Source organism: Ammospiza caudacuta, chromosome 1 (genome assembly GCF_027887145.1).
Source record: "Ammospiza caudacuta isolate bAmmCau1 chromosome 1, bAmmCau1.pri, whole genome shotgun sequence".
NCBI lineage: Eukaryota > Metazoa > Chordata > Aves > Passeriformes > Passerellidae > Ammospiza > Ammospiza caudacuta.
Window position 1 is genome coordinate 24,259,437 of NC_080593.1, and position 18,596 is coordinate 24,278,032.

The 18,596-nt window shown below is 38.6% G+C and overlaps 1 protein-coding gene across 1 annotated transcript in view; it reads right to left on the reverse strand.

Annotated features, from left to right (window-relative positions):
* Window positions 1–18,596, reverse strand: part of CDK6 (cyclin dependent kinase 6) — a 136,298-nt gene that overhangs the window by 65,406 nt on the left and 52,296 nt on the right. Inside the window, exon 4 of the mRNA XM_058821055.1 lies at window positions 13,955–14,122. Within this exon, the coding sequence (XP_058677038.1) occupies window positions 13,955–14,122 (168 nt within the window). The remainder of the gene's footprint in view (window positions 1–13,954; window positions 14,123–18,596) is intronic.

Here is an 18,596-nt window from a genome sequence, read left to right on the forward strand (position 1 = left end):
TAATGTATCATGGCACCCAGATCAACCCAGCATACTAAACGTCACAGCAAGAATTTCAAATTTTTCAGTCATCTTCTTTTGCATTTTAAGAATTAACTGATTGTTTCTGACCTTACAAATACAATATGAAGCAAACTTTGAAGAATTGTGTGGAAAGATGTACATACAAATAAAACAGGGTTAAAAGGCATCAGCGACATCTTTTTTTCTGAGATGTACTGTGAATGGAATTACAGCACCAGTGGTGGAACACATTCTTTGAAGTGATCAGTAATACTCCTGCAAGGTAGTCAAAACTCCTCTGCCTCAAATGGACATAAGAAGTAGATATTATGCTTATAGTATATTAGAAGAAATGAACTCAAATATTCACACTGAAGATGTTAAAAACATAATACAGGAAAGTGTGCTCGATTATAATTTGATTCCAACAGAACACCTTAAATATTCACATCCCTCTTCCCCCGACTAATCAAAAAAATTTCAAAATCTCTATGTGTCTTTTCACAATGCATACATATACAAACTTCCCCCGTTTTTCAGACACAACATCCTCAGGCTATATTAATTTATAGTATCTTTTGCCTGAAAATTTAATCAAATTAGGGGACTTAGTTATTTTTACAGTATAGATGAGGAGGGACAAGAAGATGTAAAATGGTGATGGAAGTCATGGATGTTTTATTTAATAAAAAAGGTGCAGAAAGTCTTGTTTTCCTGAAAAAATCAAACAGGAGGATATAGTTTTCCTCCAGGACTTATTTCAAGTACTCCACCCAGAAGCTCTCAGCTTTCTCAGCATTTTGCTGTACATTTTCCTGCTGATGTCTGTGACTTAAGTGTCTGCATTTGTGCACTGCTTCCCATTGCTCCTTTCACCAATATTTCCTCAGAAAGAGGAAAGCTCATCATCTGATTCCTGCAAGGCAAACTGTGGTCCATGCAGTGTAAATGACATAAATGTAAATTATTAGCTCATACCTATACAAAATGAATGCTGAGGCACACTATAGGTTCAATGACTTCTATATGCTATCAGAATGAGTATTAGATGATGATTCCAATCCCTTTTGTGCTGGTGCACAAAGGTACACAGCTAAACGTTTGTTTTGTATGAAAACCTTCAAAACTGCAGATTCTTGACATAAGTTTTCTCTTATGTTTGTGTGCAGCTTGCCTGGGATCCTGTAACTAGTGAAGAATGAACTCATTACAATGTCTGCTACTGACAGGCCTCTTGGTTCCTTGCTTTGTGTACCTTCAGCTGTCTCACAAACTTGCCTGCCACTGCCATTGAGCATGATGGGTTTCCCCACTCTGAGCTCCAAACCCATCAGCAGCTGTGCGCTGCACTGTGGCTCTCAGCGAAACAGTAGCAGGTTGGATCTGTCTTTTGGGAGGCTGCTGAGTGGCTGTACAACCACGGTGTACATATTCTGCACTTGTTTTCCATGTTCTCTGTTCCCTCCACTAAAAGAAACTCTTCCTCTAGGTCAAAAAGGGATTTCCCGGTCCAAAAATGTGGAACAGTTTAAGAAGCATAGCTGAATTTTTCTTTCACTGATACCTGTAGTTATCACCTGATGTTTCTCCACACTCCTTATAGTCTGTATCTCATCTTTAACAGACTACTATCATCTGCTAACATCACTGGGCTATCCAAAGATGATTTTAAATTCCACATGCCAGAAAACTTTTCATCTTACTTTCAAGAGTATCATAATGCTCTTGTCTGGAAGCTTCTCATAGAGCAGAGATTCATTCCAGCTGCCCCAGTGGATAAGCCATACACATTCATCCTTCTGTAAACTACATGAAAAGAGAATATAAAAATCTTTTGAGGATGTTTTTTTTTTTTTGCCAATATATTTTTCATGGTTCCACTTAATGTTGCACTTGCAATCAGAACTTCACCAAGGTGCTTAATCTGTCCTGTCCTCAAATGACAGGGCAGATACTGTAGAGATTCACGTAACACTAATTAAATGTCTGGATTTTGCTGAGTGGTGTAAAGATAGGATCATCATCCAAACTTGTGGCATTTCTGAGTCAGTACTTCCATGGAACTGTAAGCTCTAGAATTTGTAACCAATATGAACAGAAACAGCTCTGAAAGAGTTTTGAAAAGTAACAGGTGAAGGGAGAAGAACTCATAAGAACTATTTCTAAAACTGAAAATTAAAAACTCTTGCTAACTTATACAGTTCTTCAGCTCAAATAATTTTGCAATGTTGAAATGCATAAATAAATATTCTCTAATGTCCAGTACAGGCGAGTGGCCGTGGAGTTGACAGTTCTGTAGAGCTGCAAGTTTCTTGTCTTCAGTGGAAACTCCCCCACTCACAAATTGTGTGTGCCAAGTCAAAGATCTCTTTTGGAAGCATTTCATCGTCCACTAAGCATTCTTCCCTTTGTTCCACAGAACAGAATATATGCTTTTTCAGATCCTTTGTGCTAGGAATAACGCTGTTAAAAATGTTTCTTCCAAACCCAAGTCATTTACCCTAAGTATAGCAGAAGAATCTGTGCAGTACAGGAGAAAAAAATACTGTGGACTGTCTTTTCCACTACCTACTCAACTGTTCCTGCCCCAGCCAAAGAACTCCTGCTCTGAATTGCCTCCTAGGTTTTTTGATAGTGTGCTTTTTTTCCCCATGCTTTGGACTTGCTTGACACTACATACTTAGAACAGTTAAGGTGAAAAGGAAGTAGTACAGCATTAAGGGTACTATTTACTCACTGCAATAAACAATTCTTACAAGATAAGGGGATTAATTTTGGATGATAATAGCCATAAAAAATATGGTGCAGTCATTTCTGAATCACAGCTAAGGGTAAAACCCAAGAACTAGCTGAAAGCACATCTCTTTCTCTATATATTTCTTCAAAACTTATTTCTTCTTTCCTGCCAGTGAACAATGAAATAGCTGTTGACATGGCAGGTTTCCATGGTTACAATCTTGCATTTAGGGCCCACACGGTACAACCTATATCACCGTTAAATCAAAAAATATCTCCTGCTTCCTACGCACAAAGTCCCTACTCCCGTTATTCCTCGTTTAAATCGACAACATGACCTCAGAACTCAATCAGCATGAACTTGCAGGTTGTTTTCCCTCCTTTTTTTGCATCAGTTTTCCTCTGTTTCTGTGTTTAGTAGATTAATTGATCATGTTTCTTAATGCTAGCTTGTTTTGGCTTTTTATCATCTGTTCTTTGTCACTCAGGCCCAGTAAATGATGAAAACTCTGAGCCTGTTTCAAATCACTCTTAACTTTAAAAGCAAAAATGTACTGAGTCTTCAAATAGTATGCAGTCATTCCATTTTTTAATTATTTTTTCTTCTTTACTGGAAAGCTACTACCAAGATGCCGAGGTCATTACGATAGTTGCCCTGGAGAGCAGAACAGCTTGCTGACTGCAAACAAATTATCCACAGATCAGCTCTTCCATGCTGATCACAAGTTTAATGTGTATTTTCATAGACTGCATCTGTAGAACAAGTTTTCCTTGCATTTATTACAGAAAGAGCAAAATCCAATGCAGTGGTTAATTTATCTGGTCCTTCAGCTGTTCTGATTCACACTTGAATTCTACAGACTACTGCAGTATACAACAACTTTGTGCATTTTAGAACCCTTGTAAGTTTTATCTTCAAATCTCCTTGCTTATTCAAATCTCCTTTAACAAATCTCACAATTTTTTAGCACATCTCATTCAGTAACTAACCTATGACAGTTTTGCATATTTCATAGAAGCAGTTATGCATTTTATTAGATCAGTTTCAACTACTACCACTCCTCTGACAGACCTAAACAAAACCTCAAACCTTTGCTTGTACCTCCAAGGTCTGGCTTCCAGTCAGGTGTAATTTACTGAACTATATTGGGAGTTTTTGATATACAGTAAGATGTCCTGGCTGGTTTTGCACTTTTGAAAAGCATTCTGCAGTCATCTTTTATGACACTTCTATTTCACTGAATTATTTCTTATTCTTGGCACTTACATGACTTTTTCCTTTTTTATAAACACTAGTATTTTTACTACTTACAAGGAAATGTAGTTTATCTGATCAGAATCTCTTTTTCCATTGTCTTTTAAACATATAACTGTTCCGGAGTTTCAGAGAAGCAGATTCTAACTGTATCATCTTCTGATTCCTTTCAATAAGAAAACATTCCATCTCCATGGCAAATCTTAAAAATCCCCAGAGTCCTTTTGGCTTCTCTGCTTTACCTTGACTACAAACCCCCATCACTGTCAGCCTCTGTGGTATCTGTGTGTCATAAGAATCCAAGTGTCCTTGAGTGTCTCTCTCTTCCTCCTCTCTGAAGCTTTCAGTACCCAATCCTGCTTGAACTGATGGCTGTCCTTGACATTTTACATCATGGCCTTATAATGGACCTGAGCAGCTGAGGCCAAGTATAAATGCTCAAGTGCTTTCAGAGCTGGGCTGCTTAGAAAAGTTACCAGAAGTCTCCTTTCTGTTCCTTTTCCTCACCATACATACAGTGTACAATGCTGAAATGAGCTTCCCTGGGATCTTCACTAGGCATTTATATTATTTGAGCTGGGAAAATGTGAGTCTACAGGATGCACAAAAAGTAACAAAATTATAAACAATCTTCTGATGGATTCATTTTTAGGTGCAGGTGTTTACTTCCACAGTAGTCTATGCTCCTGCTTACTTGTGTGTGCTGATTTTTCTGCTCAAGTCCTTTCTGAAGGTTGCTTTTTTTAATGACTTCCAAGTTTATCCAGGCTTTTCTGGTATCCCTGGTTTCATGGAAGGTCTGACCAGGTTGGTTGTCATTTATTGATGTGACTTGCCAGGATCATCCCATTTCCAGATGGGGAACATTGTAACCGGACTTCCCATTACATCTGGAATTTTTTCAACTTGCTGTCCCAACAGGGATTCAATTCTTGCTTTCAGATCATCTTTCATCCCTACCTGTGAAACTTTCAGGTGGTATTTTTGCTTCTTTAGTGAAGGGTCTCTCTTTTACACCTCATTTTAAGTTTTTGTTCTTTCATAGCCCATATTTAAATTGTAAGCCTCCTCTGGTTTTGAAGACTATCTCCTTTATTTGCTCTGTCTCATCCTAATAGAGTTTCATGAGTTCTTTCTTTGGAAAATGAATTTGGCTCTGACATTTATGCCAATCCCTCTGGCCTGCTGATGGCTTTTTCCATGATGAGTGGAGCTCATGAGGTACATTTCTGAAAAAGCTGGCTATATAATGCACATCAAATCTTGAAGGGGCAAATACAGAGATTTGGAACTGGAACAGACTACCACAGTTATCAAAATTTGCCAACTTGCATCACAGAAATTTGCCATGCTCCCTCTCAAAGTTATTTATATTTCTTCCCTGCAGTGGCCCTACTGTAGGATGTTTCAGAATCTCCCTATTTGATTTCTAACTTCCTGACAAAGGTTATTTATTTGAAGTTATATAAGTTACTTTAAACTAACTAGTTCTCTTGCCATCACTGGTTTTTTTAACGTGCTTTCACTATCTGGGTCCTTGATGACATTTTTAGGCATCAATTGCATTTACTGTTATGATTCATTCTGTTAAAGTAATTCAGATTCTCCTTGTCTGACAGAGTGTCCCTTGATTGTTACACAGAAATCTGTCCTTCCCCATGACTAGTCCTGTCCAAAACCATCTCTCAGCCACAGAGAAACTGAGCAGCTTACAGTATTCTAGATGAGGTTTGATCAACTAATTTGCATTGTGGCATCAGTATTTTATTATTTCTTATAAATTATCCTACATGTAACAGTCTACATTTTCATATGCTCTTTTCCTGCATCTAAATGATAACTCATAGTCCATACATGACCTCTGCAGCTTGCTACCAAGCCATTTGTAAGGTCCCAAAGCTGAGGAATTAATCTTGTAGCTCAGTAAATCTTTTAGTCTAACCTATCTTTGTCTGGATTTATCCACTGAAATGCTGAAAATGGGAAATCTAGAGAAATCTAGTTGAATTCTTTGGTGACCTGTAATTTACTGAAATCTGGAAAATCTGAGGCTAATATACTTCCACTATTTATCAAATTAGTTATCTCACCACATTTTGCAAGGATGAATGTATTACAGCTATAGGTAACTGACCTCTTTAAGGCAAATACACGGCACTGGTCATCTGCTACCATTTAGCCTACAATAACAAGGAATATAATGGAGTTAAATTAAGAATGGGACATTGAAGGCTGGACATCAAGGAAAAAGTGATCTGAAAGTGATTATATAGAGGCTTTTGAACAGGCTCCCATGGGAAGGTGATGAAAACCCTATTTCTGGGCACATTAAAGTTATGGGCAAAACATCACAAATGCAACAGAGAACAATCTTACTTGTTTCACTGGACTAGATGATTTCTCAGCTCTTCTTCTGATCTCAAGAATTCCACACCAGCAATGCTGAACAAGTACTAAATATTGTTAGGCTAAGAGGAATTTCCTGGGCTGTACCTGTACAAGGGAATTCTCAATTAGAAAAGCCTCCTACAGCAGGACTTTGGCCAGCCTGAAGAGAACATTTACAGTTACTTCCCTGCCACTGCAAAAAAGTGCCAACAACTCATTTTTATTACACATTAAGCCCTAAGAGCATTTCTGTCAGCACTGTACGGACACCTGCCTTCACTCTGGAGCAGCAGGAGCTCCAAGGACAGTTTGCTGCTTGGTCTGCTCCTCTTGCTTTGAATGTCTCACATTCAAGTACCAAACAGGCCCATGCCTGCTTATTCTGCGTGCTCTGATAAGAACATAACCTCAGGCTGTATTTTAGTGTTTCAGGATGGTTTGAAATTATGTGGGAACAGTTTTGTAAATACACAGGGAGAGACCTTGTCAAACAATCAAATTGTTTTTACAATCCAGCCCACTCAATTATCTCTGGGAGTAGATGTAAAAACAGAGCCACTTAAATCAACGGAAAAATAGTACAAAGAAGATGTAAATCACTGGGTGGGGGAAATGCACCACATATTTTTACATCTGAAAACAGGAGACAGAAGTATGGTCACACAAAAGCAGGATGCTCTTTTATAACATAGAGAAAATAGGCAGTAGTGATTTTCTCCCTTCCTTTCTCTCTTTTACAACCTCTGCCCTGATTTTTTTAGCAGACTGAGCATGGCCTGTTCCTTATAAAGTCAGTTCTACATCCTAAAGTCTGTTCACCAGGTATTTCTTTGAAATGTCTAATGCAGTACTGTACCATTACTCACATCTACTGTGTCTTATTAAGTGAAAGAGAAGAGAAGAGAAGAGAAGAGAAGAGAAGAGAAGAGAAGAGAAGAGAAGAGAAGAGAAGAGAAGAGAAGAGAAGAGAAGAGAAGAATGCTATTTTATCTTAACATCAACATGTGAAGGCCTATTTCCACTGAGTACATTTTTCTTGCACCAGTGGAACTGTGCTGTTGCAAAATGACACCAATTTTCACCCTGAGGTGAAAAGGCAATGCCTCAGAAAAGCAGAATTAAGAGGAACCTAAGTAATACCAGGTGTCAGATCTAAAACAAAACAAAAAGCTTTTCTCACAGTGCCGAAGTAAACAGCATCTCAAAGTAGAAATGGTTCAAAAAGCAAGCAGATTAGTTTATGAAAGATGGGTACTTCAGTAATTTTTTAGACAATGATCTAGATACAAGCTGTAGAATTGGAAATTGCTACATTTCTGATTGTTGAGAGCTTTATCTTCTCTCCCTCCTGAGCACCCTCTCTTAAACATTACCCTTTGATAGAGCACACAGTCAACCTTTGGTCCAGCCCAGCAGAAACCTCCTTTGTTCTGATATAAACTGTGCTCAAAATTGCCCTTATTTTCCTTTTTTTTTTTCTTTTAACCAGGATGAGGTAAATTTATTCTGCAGGCTTGCACTGGTGCAGCTGCAGGGTTGCAAAACATGCAAAACTCAGCTCAGTGTGGACAACCTCTGTCCTCACATATCACATATTCTAATCTCTGCAGCTTTGGAAAGGGGTTTTCTGGAAAAGGGCACAGAAAATATTCTCATGTGAAGCCAATTTGCTTGTTTACTGTGAAATAATTTACTTTCTTTGAAAGATTAAAAGATAGGCTTTTTGTGGTTCATGATAAACCTGGGTCTGAATCAGAGCAGAGGGCTGCATTCCCTGCATTCCTGACAGGTCTCAGGGGTGAGTCCTGGCATCAGCTGCAGAGGAACAGCACAGGGCGCCGAATGCAGGTCTTGGCACCGTGGGGGTAAAAAACACTTCAAACACTGATACAGATGCCCTTAGAAGTTTTGTTACAGTCAGATACAATAATAGCCTTAAATGAACCAGCTGGCTGGTTCACCTAACACCTTCAGAACAGGGTAAATCAGCATGAACTGCGAGGTATTGAAAAACATTTCCACCTCTGAGTTACTTTAGTTATTCGAGGCCTCAGCTGAACACTTCAGATGTGGTTCCATAACTGACCCCACCAATCTCAGATGGTGGTGCCCAGGGAGTGGATGTCCCCATCCTTCTGCTCCCCCTCCCTGCGCGTCAGTGCTTTCAGTCTTGTGCCCATGCAGTGATTTGCATCTACTAAGCCACCTGGAAATTAGTAACTACTTTATACAGGGTTCATTTTCAGTCAGACTGCAAGGGAGCAACCAGTAATGCTAAAGAAAGGGAAGCGTGCAGTCAAAAGCAGGGCCACCCTTTCAGCAGCAGTAGAAATGTTACATCTACTTACACTGTGAAACAGCACCTGTAGATTATTTCTAGAACATGTCTCTAGAAGTTACCAACCTTGTTATAAACCCTCTGACTCTGTGAGAGCAGGTAGCACAACTCTTCCAGACAAGCCTTAAAAATTTAAAGGTTCTTTTGATAAGCAACAAAAATTAAGTTGGTTTTGAAAATTATCTTATATGATTATAATGTACATAAGTAAGAAATTTCTAATTTCCTAACTTTGTTAATGTGTATTTCCATACTGCCGTTTGATTAATATTGTGACACCGAATGATCTGTTTTGTCATCGTTATTTTCATATAAATCTGGGTTTTTTTAGTGAAAATCTCATCTGAGTCAAGGCATCATAAATATATCTTAAAATGTATTTGGTTATCTGCAGACCTTACAGTCAACATGCTGATAATGATTTTTGTTCTTAAGATGACTCCAGAGATAAATGACTCATTTTATGTGATGGAAATAACCTTCCTAGAGGGTGTTGGGAGGATGCAATAAAGATCCCACCAGATGTTAAAATATCTGAAAAATTCACAAATTTTTTCACAAAGCCAGACACATAGACTTTTCATGCAGAACTGTGTATTAGTAGGGAAGAGAGATTTTCCTTAAATAAGACAACAATTTTGATCTTACTGCACTTCTAAATAGCCACAAACTCCCAGAAGCAGCACTGAAAAGCCCAAACCCACTTATTTTGATCCACTGGATGCCTGTCTGTGTCTCATTTTCCTTTTCAGGGACTAGACAAATGCACCATAATGAAAGAACTGAGGATGAGGGCCCAGACGTCAGGTGACATGCTTCCCCACGACACTGAAGGGAAGGGCACATCAAAACAGTGCAACTTCCACCAGTCAGAGGGGAAAGAGTTATGACCTTCTTAAACCATGCACAAGATAAAATCAAGTCTCAGTGTACTGATTTCATTAGGACACTCTTTACACTTAGTTTAACCAGTGGCAGGTGGTTGCTTAATTTCCATAGGTGTCCTCCGATGTCTGATGGTAACTGGGAGCTTTAAATAGATTGCTGAATCAGATCCATTTAGGGATCCTCAATGGATCTCAGGTTAAAGCTGTACTGCAAAAGACTTGGAAGAGGTGGCCATTAAAAAGAGGAAAAAGATGACAAAAAATGAGGCAAAGAAAAAAAAAATTTGTCTGTGCTCTCATCAATCATATTGCCTCAGACAACCATTTACATTTACATTATTTACTAATGGAGAGCATTTACTGGAAAACTACGATGCAACAGTGGGAAGGAAACAGAGAAGTACTCATTTCTTTTTGGAAGAGAGTTCTTCTGTCATTTTTTGGGTTTGTTGCTGTAACTAACTTACATATTTGTTTTTAGAGAGTAAGCCCCGTTAGTGAAAATTATTTTATGCTCCCTTGCTACTATACCAACAAAATGAAATCCAAGTTCTTGCATGATGTGACATGTAAACCATTTGCGCTGAAGTGACTGCCAGAAATGGATGGAAAGTTTTTATCCTGAAGAAATACTCAAATAAAATACTAGCATAATCTAAAATTATGTACTGAAAGTAACTGCAGAATATTTTGCGTCCTCTCTTTTCAGAAAATGTATTTAGTTGGGTCTAGTACTCAACAACTTATAGCATCAGTAGAAAAAGTGATCTACTCTCCCTTCTGTGTTGGGTAAATCTGAAAAAAAGTGGTTTTTTTTAAAAAAAGGAAGACATAAACCAATTTTGTTGGCATATCATGGGAAAAAAAACCCTTCAGTGTGCTGACATCTAAGGTAAAGCATGCATGTTTTCAAAGAAAGTATTATTAGTGTGTTACAAACACTAACATTTTTCAGTTTCACTCAAGATCCTGATACAGGCCAGGTTTTAAGAGCTGGATAGCCCCAGCTCCACCTAGATGCTCTGATCACAACTGCATGCACTTATCTCACTTAACATTCCTATATGCCATGATTCAGCTTCATTTCCTTTCTTCAATGCGGTCAAAAGTCATCAGAAATAGATAAATGGATTATTCCTTTTTTATAACACAACTTCAGATTTTCCAGACACCCAATTGCTCCTTTGCTCAGAGGAAGTTAGCACTGAGCACCCATTTTTCTGCACCAGGAAAAATGTGACAGTTCATTAGCTTTTGCTATCCAACTCTAAAATTACAGTCACATCAATCTACCTCCTCTGTCCTATGGAGCTTCTCTGTTATCACAAGGCTATTCAAAATTTCCCCAAGGGCCAAGACCAACACTTGGAAAAGAGTCTAACTTTGCACAAAACCAAAAGCATGCCCTGCCCTCCACCAGCTCAGACACCCCCGCCCAGCCTCATTCTTCCTAGTGCTGTTATTCCAGCCTCATATCAGCTTTCAGGCTGAACACGGCTGGGAGCAGTGATCTCCACCCTGGCCCCCCCAGCCCGGGTAACCTTAGTTTCAATCTTTTATTCATTAATTCATTCATTCACTGACAGAAATATCAAGAGGTTTCTTTAAATGACAGCAATATGCCTGCACTACCGGTCTGCCAGAAGGATTCTTCAGCATTGTGTAAATAACCAGCTGTTAGAGAGAGACTGCTTTGAAGTTACCACTTGCTGCACCCACAGCACTTGGGCTGGATCAGTTTTTACTGGGCTACTTTCATGGCAAGCTCTTTTTGTCCCATCTGAAGAGGTTCTTTGTGAGCAATGAATGAGGATGCATTTGGGAATGGTCTGATACTTCAAAAGATGATTCTTGAAGTTTATCTTGCAGCAAGCTTCTCCTCTGAAGGAAACGCTGCAGAGCCCTTGTATTGATCACAGTGACAGTCTTTTATCACTGGGCTGTCTGCACTATCACTACCCAAAGCAAATCTTTGCAAGCTCTGACTTTTATTAATTGATATATGTATATTCTGTCTTTTATAATGCAACACATTTTTTCTGCAAATGCTTCAAAACAAGTTGGTCTTGCTGAAGCCCATGAAAGTTTACTCCCTGTCTGATGACTATCTGCAATTTAGACTATTTTTGTGATAGTAAAGTCAAGAATGTCTTTATGTTTAAAAAACAGAAGTTTAGGGGGTTGGAGCTGCTTTGTTTAGCTGTGTTTCCTCTACTAGGTTTCAATGGTAAAAACAGAGGTAAAAACAAAGCAGCATTTGCACACCTAAGCAGCTAGGCAAAGGTGGAAGTTAAAATCAGAAAAGGAAAATTGACAGCAAAAACACATTTAATACAAGTTTCTAACCTGCAATCACTTTGTAGGAGCAGTGAAGATTGACATTTAAAACCATACCACATTTATCACATCTAAGCAACACACCCCTATAGTTTGCTATGTACTCAGACACAAGTTTATTTCGAAGATGTTGAAAACTGTTTTAAAATACTTATTAACTTTTAACTAACTTTGAAACTATTAATTTTTCAACTGAAGAATACCAATGTCATAGCCGGTTTTGCCTCTTTTTTACTTACATCTATGCACATATACTTGATTTATCCCTGATCACAGAATAATTCAACTATTTTAATATTCTTTAGCTTAGCTGCAATGACACTTGGATGCTTATCTGAACATAGTATAAACTTGAATGTGGATAATCCCTTAGGCCAAACATCTCTTGTTCACAGCAGCACCAAGAGTACCAGCTCATGGGTTTTAACACATGATTTCTAGCAGGCAAGTATTAGATATTTGAGCAAATGCACATACTTTACAAAGCAATCCTGGCAGCGTTCTCTTTTGCTGTGGTGGATTTCTGGGTGTTTTAAACTTCCTTCCTAAGAAGGTTACATGGTCATGGAAAAACGCCTGCTCAGTTCTGTAGGTATTTTTTCCTCATTTCATGCATATGAAATGAGGAAATTTTCAAATATGTCCTTCTGCAAACCTTGTGGCATTCTGCAATTTTAGCTGAAATGATTTTATGCATCAACAGAAACACTCCTTGAAGCTGCTACTGAGTGGTAGCTGGGAAACAAAATATGAGCAATTCAGGAAGAACCTTTCTGTTCTTTTCTTCTGCTGTGAGTTACACTACCAATCTTCCCAGCCAGATTCTTTCACCTTCGGACTAGACTACATCCTACAGGCAATGAAAAAAACTAGCCCTAAAACACAGGTTTACATCTGTTTTATGTGACAAGGATTCTTCCCCAAGATGATGTAATTTTCTGCTGCTTCCTGTCTTTGTTCACTCTGAAGCCAGATGGCCATAGTTACATCACACACAATGGGAAGACCCTTGCACAAACTAACAATGAGAACGAATTCTTGTCAACATGAGCCAGGTAATTTTACAGTATGGTGTAAAATGCAAAGTGGATCCTTTCAGTTTCTCTTTTCAGCAGTTCTGCCTTTTCTGTCTTTATTATGAGAGCTACTGTCACGGCAGTTGGGATACTCAGAATAGAAAAAGAAAACAAAAAAATCATGAACAGGCAACAAACCCTAGAGATACCAAACATGCACACAGCATGGCAGCTCCTCAATATGCTCCAGAGATGCTGAGCCAAGCTACAGCAGCTGATTCTGGGGGCAGGGCCAGCAAGCGTGGAAATGGGGTCAAAAAGCAAGGAGCTGGCAGGGTTTCTCCAGCATTAATGGAGGAGAGAGCTAAATCTAAAAGTGAGCTCATGTCTGAGCCAAGGACAACCAAGAGAGCTGGTGGGAGAGGGGCAACAGTGGCAGGAGACCTGGTGATACTTGGGGTCCTCTTTAGCATCTGGCTTGGGAAACAGCTGTGATTTTGGCTCTCAGGTCCACCTGAGCTTCCTCCAGCGCAACCCTATTCGGAATAATTCAGTAACATATGGAAGGAAGCACTGAATGCATATTCACAGAGGTGGAAAATCAGAGCACGATGGCGTGGCATTTTCACAAGTATCTGTGGGTTTTTTTCAGGCAAAATACCTGGGATTCAGCAAGAGCTTTATCTCAAAATGGATACTTCAGAAACTTTAACCATACCTGTCTAACTTAATTTACACAGGAAGACAGTATCACTACAGAAGCTTAACAGATGGGAGTTTCAGAAAACTAGCACATACTTATCCCTCTGTAATCAGTCATGATGGAATTAGAGCCAGTAGTCAGTAACTGATTACCTGATTATAAGATAATCACCACAAATTCAATCCTGGAAAAGCTGGAAAGCAATTGTTTTCAGAGACACAAGTAACTTCAGTTGCAGACATGGTTCACACTGCTATGCTAACAGAAAAACAAAAGCCTTCAGAAACTCACCACTGAGGTAAGAGCCATCTGAAAACTGTAGATTCGTGCGAGGCCAAAGTCAGCTAGCTTTATCTGCCCGTTGCTGGTTACAAGGATATTCTGGGGTTTCAGATCCCGATGCACCACACGATGAGAATGCAGAAAATCCAGTCCCCGAAACAGCTGAAGCATCATATCCTATATATAAAGAAGAAATCAATATGCAGTTATCAAGACAAGGTGGCAGGCAAACAAGTAAATCCCCTGTCATAATCTGAAAAAATAATTTAATAAACATTGACTTAAATACGTGCATAGGACATAACACCAACTATTAATATAAAATGGACAGGATGTTGCTAGAATGAATGGAAATGAACCAATGTTCTTATCAAGTTAATGTATGGTTTCTAGTTGAATTATCTGAGGTTGATTAACAGTAGTATAAAGATTAATCAATATACTTTAAAAAATAGCAAAAGTATATTTCTAAATCCCTGGACAACTTCAAAAGAATGCTGTCCAACTAAGAAAAATACATAGCAGTTTTTGCTCTTAACTTTAAACCACATGCCACTTTGTATTCTCACCGGCTATTGTTCTGGCCTTCCATGGTGAAGTGCATTTTTATCATTCGTTTTAACAGGCACAATGACCTGTTTCAAACAGAAAAACTGCTTAAATGGCAAATTTAATTTTATTTATTGTTATAGAGGGAAAAAGTTCACTTGGCAAAACTTGTTGTATAGTATTTACTGAATAGGACAGAAATTACCTTTAGATGAAAGTTTAGCACTAAAACAGTGTAATAATCATAATTCTGATTCTTATTTCTGTTTTGTTATAGTTCAAATACAATCTTCCGTGACATTTCCACAGCTGAAGAAACTATTTTATCTTATTCATGTTTTGACAATCTTAGTAATGTGAAAAGAATGAACCAGCAGACTCAAAACCAAATACTAGAAATCCCCTGCATTCCAAATTAGAAGGATACTGTCAACTTGAAAATTATATTTGCGGAACAGGCAGTTACAAGAAGATGCTGCAATAAGAAAGAAAACAAATGGAGAAAGAAGTTTATTTTCTGCATGTAATTGGCTTTAGCTCATGAAACTGCAGTTCTGTGTATGCTGGTGACATCGGCCTTTTCCATATGCCACGTAGCAGGGTGTCCTCCAATCCTGTTGTTAGCAACCAAAATCATCTTGGAGAAGGGCATGGCATGAAAAAGAAAAGGGAGGAAGGATAACTTGAGGTTGGTTGCTTTTGTTCATCTCTGTGGACTTGGGGATGTTGCAAGTAAACAGTCAAAGCACACTACTGAAAGGAATTATATCTGAACATGGGTATAAAAATAGCTCTAAACATTCGGCTTGATAATATTGGTTAAGTTGGATGCATTTTTAGGGTAGGCTTTGGAGATATTGTGAAGTAACTTAATACAAAATTATTCCTTTCTTGTAATGTTTCCTGAGCCTTTATATAGAAAATATTACATAATATATAGATATTAAGTTTGGAAGCTCTCACCTGACCTCTGATAAAACAAGGCAATTTCTGTATACAGCCAGCTCATAAAGCAATCAGCTTTTATTTAAAGATCCCAATTACGGAGATTTTACCAAGAAATTATGGATGCTCTGACAGTATTAAATTATTATCACGTCTGAAGGAAGGAGGTGAACTCCATTTCCTGCTAGCTGATGTCTTCTATTTCCTTTACTTCCCCAGAAAAATATTGGGAACTGATCATTTTGGCAACTGGTATAATACAGTTTGGACTTGAAAAGAAATACACAAACTATATTGAAACCTCCTGTATTTATACAGGTTTTTTTGCAGTTCAGAAATTTGTAAGAACTTGGGCTACAGCTCTGCCGGTTTCAGTCATCAGCAGAATTAATGTATGCAATATCTGGTCACTCTGTGCCATTTTTTTACCAAATCCTAAAAGTCTTTGGATCAGTCTTGAAGACATGAAGAACATGCCAACAACATTTAGGAATATGGTTATTTTAAATAAGAACTTAGTTGTTTCACTGAATTTAGGCCATTTTTTTTCTTTTTTATTCCATGTTGACACAGTATCAAATACAAAAATTATTTAAAGAACTGAAGTATTAGTCAGTAGACCCTGGCAAGTCCCTTTCTGGTGACATTTATGTATCCCATTCATTTGTAAACTCATTCAGGCAGTTACCAAACATATCAAGAATATTTTTTCCAACAACTGATGCTGGTTTTGTTTCAACTTTCTTTCTGAAGCTCAGCATAACAAAATTCTGCTCTGCTCATTTCAAGATTCAAGCAATGTCTTCAGGTTCTAAATTCAGAGTTTTCTTCCACCCACAGGTAAAAAAAGAAAATATTTGAAAATGGAAACTGGTATATCTCCCTCTCTACCCATAGGACTCAAAAAATGAATATCATTTACAGAAGTTCTCTTCACACACAAAAAATAAAACATGCTGCAGAAAAGTGAACTGGGAAAGTGTAAATTTAAAAGGTGTTAGAAAGAAGAAGAGCAACTGGAGGGAAGAAAGTGCCGTATCTCCTCTTCCAGGAAATTCAGGGTTAGTCCATATAAACTGTTTTCCAGTATTCAGGTTGGACTGTTGATTACACTCATTACTTTCTATGATCAGCATTAACAGATTTCAGTTCAAAATTATCTGGAAGAACAACCCAAAGTTTTGTGTCTGTAAAAAAGGGCACTTGGATGTAGAAAGACTGTTTGCTATTTGTGATTCCCTGTTTTTAAATGCTCAGCAAGTTAGAGCAGAAGCCAAAATCACAACATAGGCTTATTATTATGAACTTTAAATAAAGAATATCAAATGTAGCAGCTTAAAATTTTGTGATGCAGGCAAACCCAGTCAAAAACCATCAGGCCTTGCTTTTGGAAAATTATTTCATTCACCTGGTCAGCCACTTGCAAGAAACATAAGGCAGGGTCTGGGATCTGTGCTTTCTTTGACACTGTAACTAATATCAGAAGATACTAACCTTTGCTAGCAAATTGGATAAAGGCTGTAAACATGCACAAGCCAGATCACTACCTAATTAAATCAGGATAATTTCACTCATCTAACGGAAATGCATCCATTTTTATTAGTGACGAATACCCAGTATTATCTCAATTACCCAGTTCTAGAAATAACTGCAGGAGAGTCTTCATGTGCCTCAAGGATTAGTTTTTTCCATGTCTGTTTTTCCCTGAGAAATTTTCTGTAGTAGAAAGGCATACCACACTTTGGAATTACTGGGACAATCATATTTCAAAAGCTAATTGAAAAATGATCAATTCTATGCAGCAAACAAAAACCTTTGTGTCCTAAGAGATTGAAGGAAGAAGCTCTAATGAGTCATGATCAAACCTCTACTGATGTTTATCAGTGCTCTTTGGATGTTGCATGTTTGCAAACAAAGGCGCAGAATGTGCCTGTTGTTTCAGATTAGAGATTTCTGCCATCACAAAACCTATGATAGTTAGCTGTTGCTCAGGTTGAAGATACATGCACATATTATCCCACTGCAATTACTTTCAGACAATCACAGGTTTACTTTTCTTTTTCTTTTTCAGGTTACATTTTCAATGCCATCTATGTGCAAATTTAAAATATTCACCTGTAACTCAACTGAAAACTGAAAATTGCAAACTATTTGGGGATGCAATGAACAAGTACAACTTCTTTAGAGGAAAAGATGTAGTTTTAAATTTTTTAAAGTCTCATTATGAAAACAGGAGTCAAATTTGTTATGAAAATGCTGCACCTCTCCTTGTTCCACCATATAAGGTATTGATGATGATTGCTCAGTCTGACATTTACTGAATTTATCAGCTCCGAATGTCAGGACCAAATTCTGATGAACTTTTCAAGCTACACCATATTATGTCATGAATCTCAATAATACTCAGAAAAATATCCTGCCTACTCTTCCTGTGTCATCAGTGATATGATGGGGCTGGGCTTGGGCTAGGCTAAGCAGCTGCTTCTGCTGCCTCTGCCAAAGGCAGTACTCATGGCTCACGTTTCCTGACTGAGGCAGCAGGAACAGAAAGCCCTGATTTCCTCTACAGTTTTGTCTCCACCTTGTCCTAGCCCCTCTCTTGACTCTATGCTTCACTGCCCCCTCTTAAACCTCTTCAGTATCTGATCCGTAAATCCCTTCCAAGCTGTTGGCTTTCAAATACCACTCTGATCCTTTAAGAGTCACCCACCATCTTGACTCCCAGGAAAAATACCTGTCCATTATCCGCAGCAACTTTCCGCTTGTTTAAGACCTGTCAAGATTCTCTGGAGGACTCTCTGCCTGGCTAACTCAAAAGAGGATGGCATGGCTGTCAACCAAAACATTCAAGTATCTACTCAAAGACAAAAGAAACCATGGAGCTGGTCTCAGTGTCAGTGCCTAGGACCAGCAGCCAGGACTGCAGGGGCTCAGCCAGGGGACACCAGGGGCTGTGCCCTGCCACACACACTCAGCTCCAGCCGGCTCCGATGGACCCAGCCAGGACCGTGGTGCCTCCAAGAAGAAAGGTTCAAGGGCAGAAAAGGCTGTAGGGCAAGAGGAGAAGAGAAGAAAGGGAGTGAGAAACTGCACAGGAAACACCAAGGTGAGAGAGGAGGAAGAGAAGTGAAAGGAGAAAGAGAAAGCAGCCCAGGGT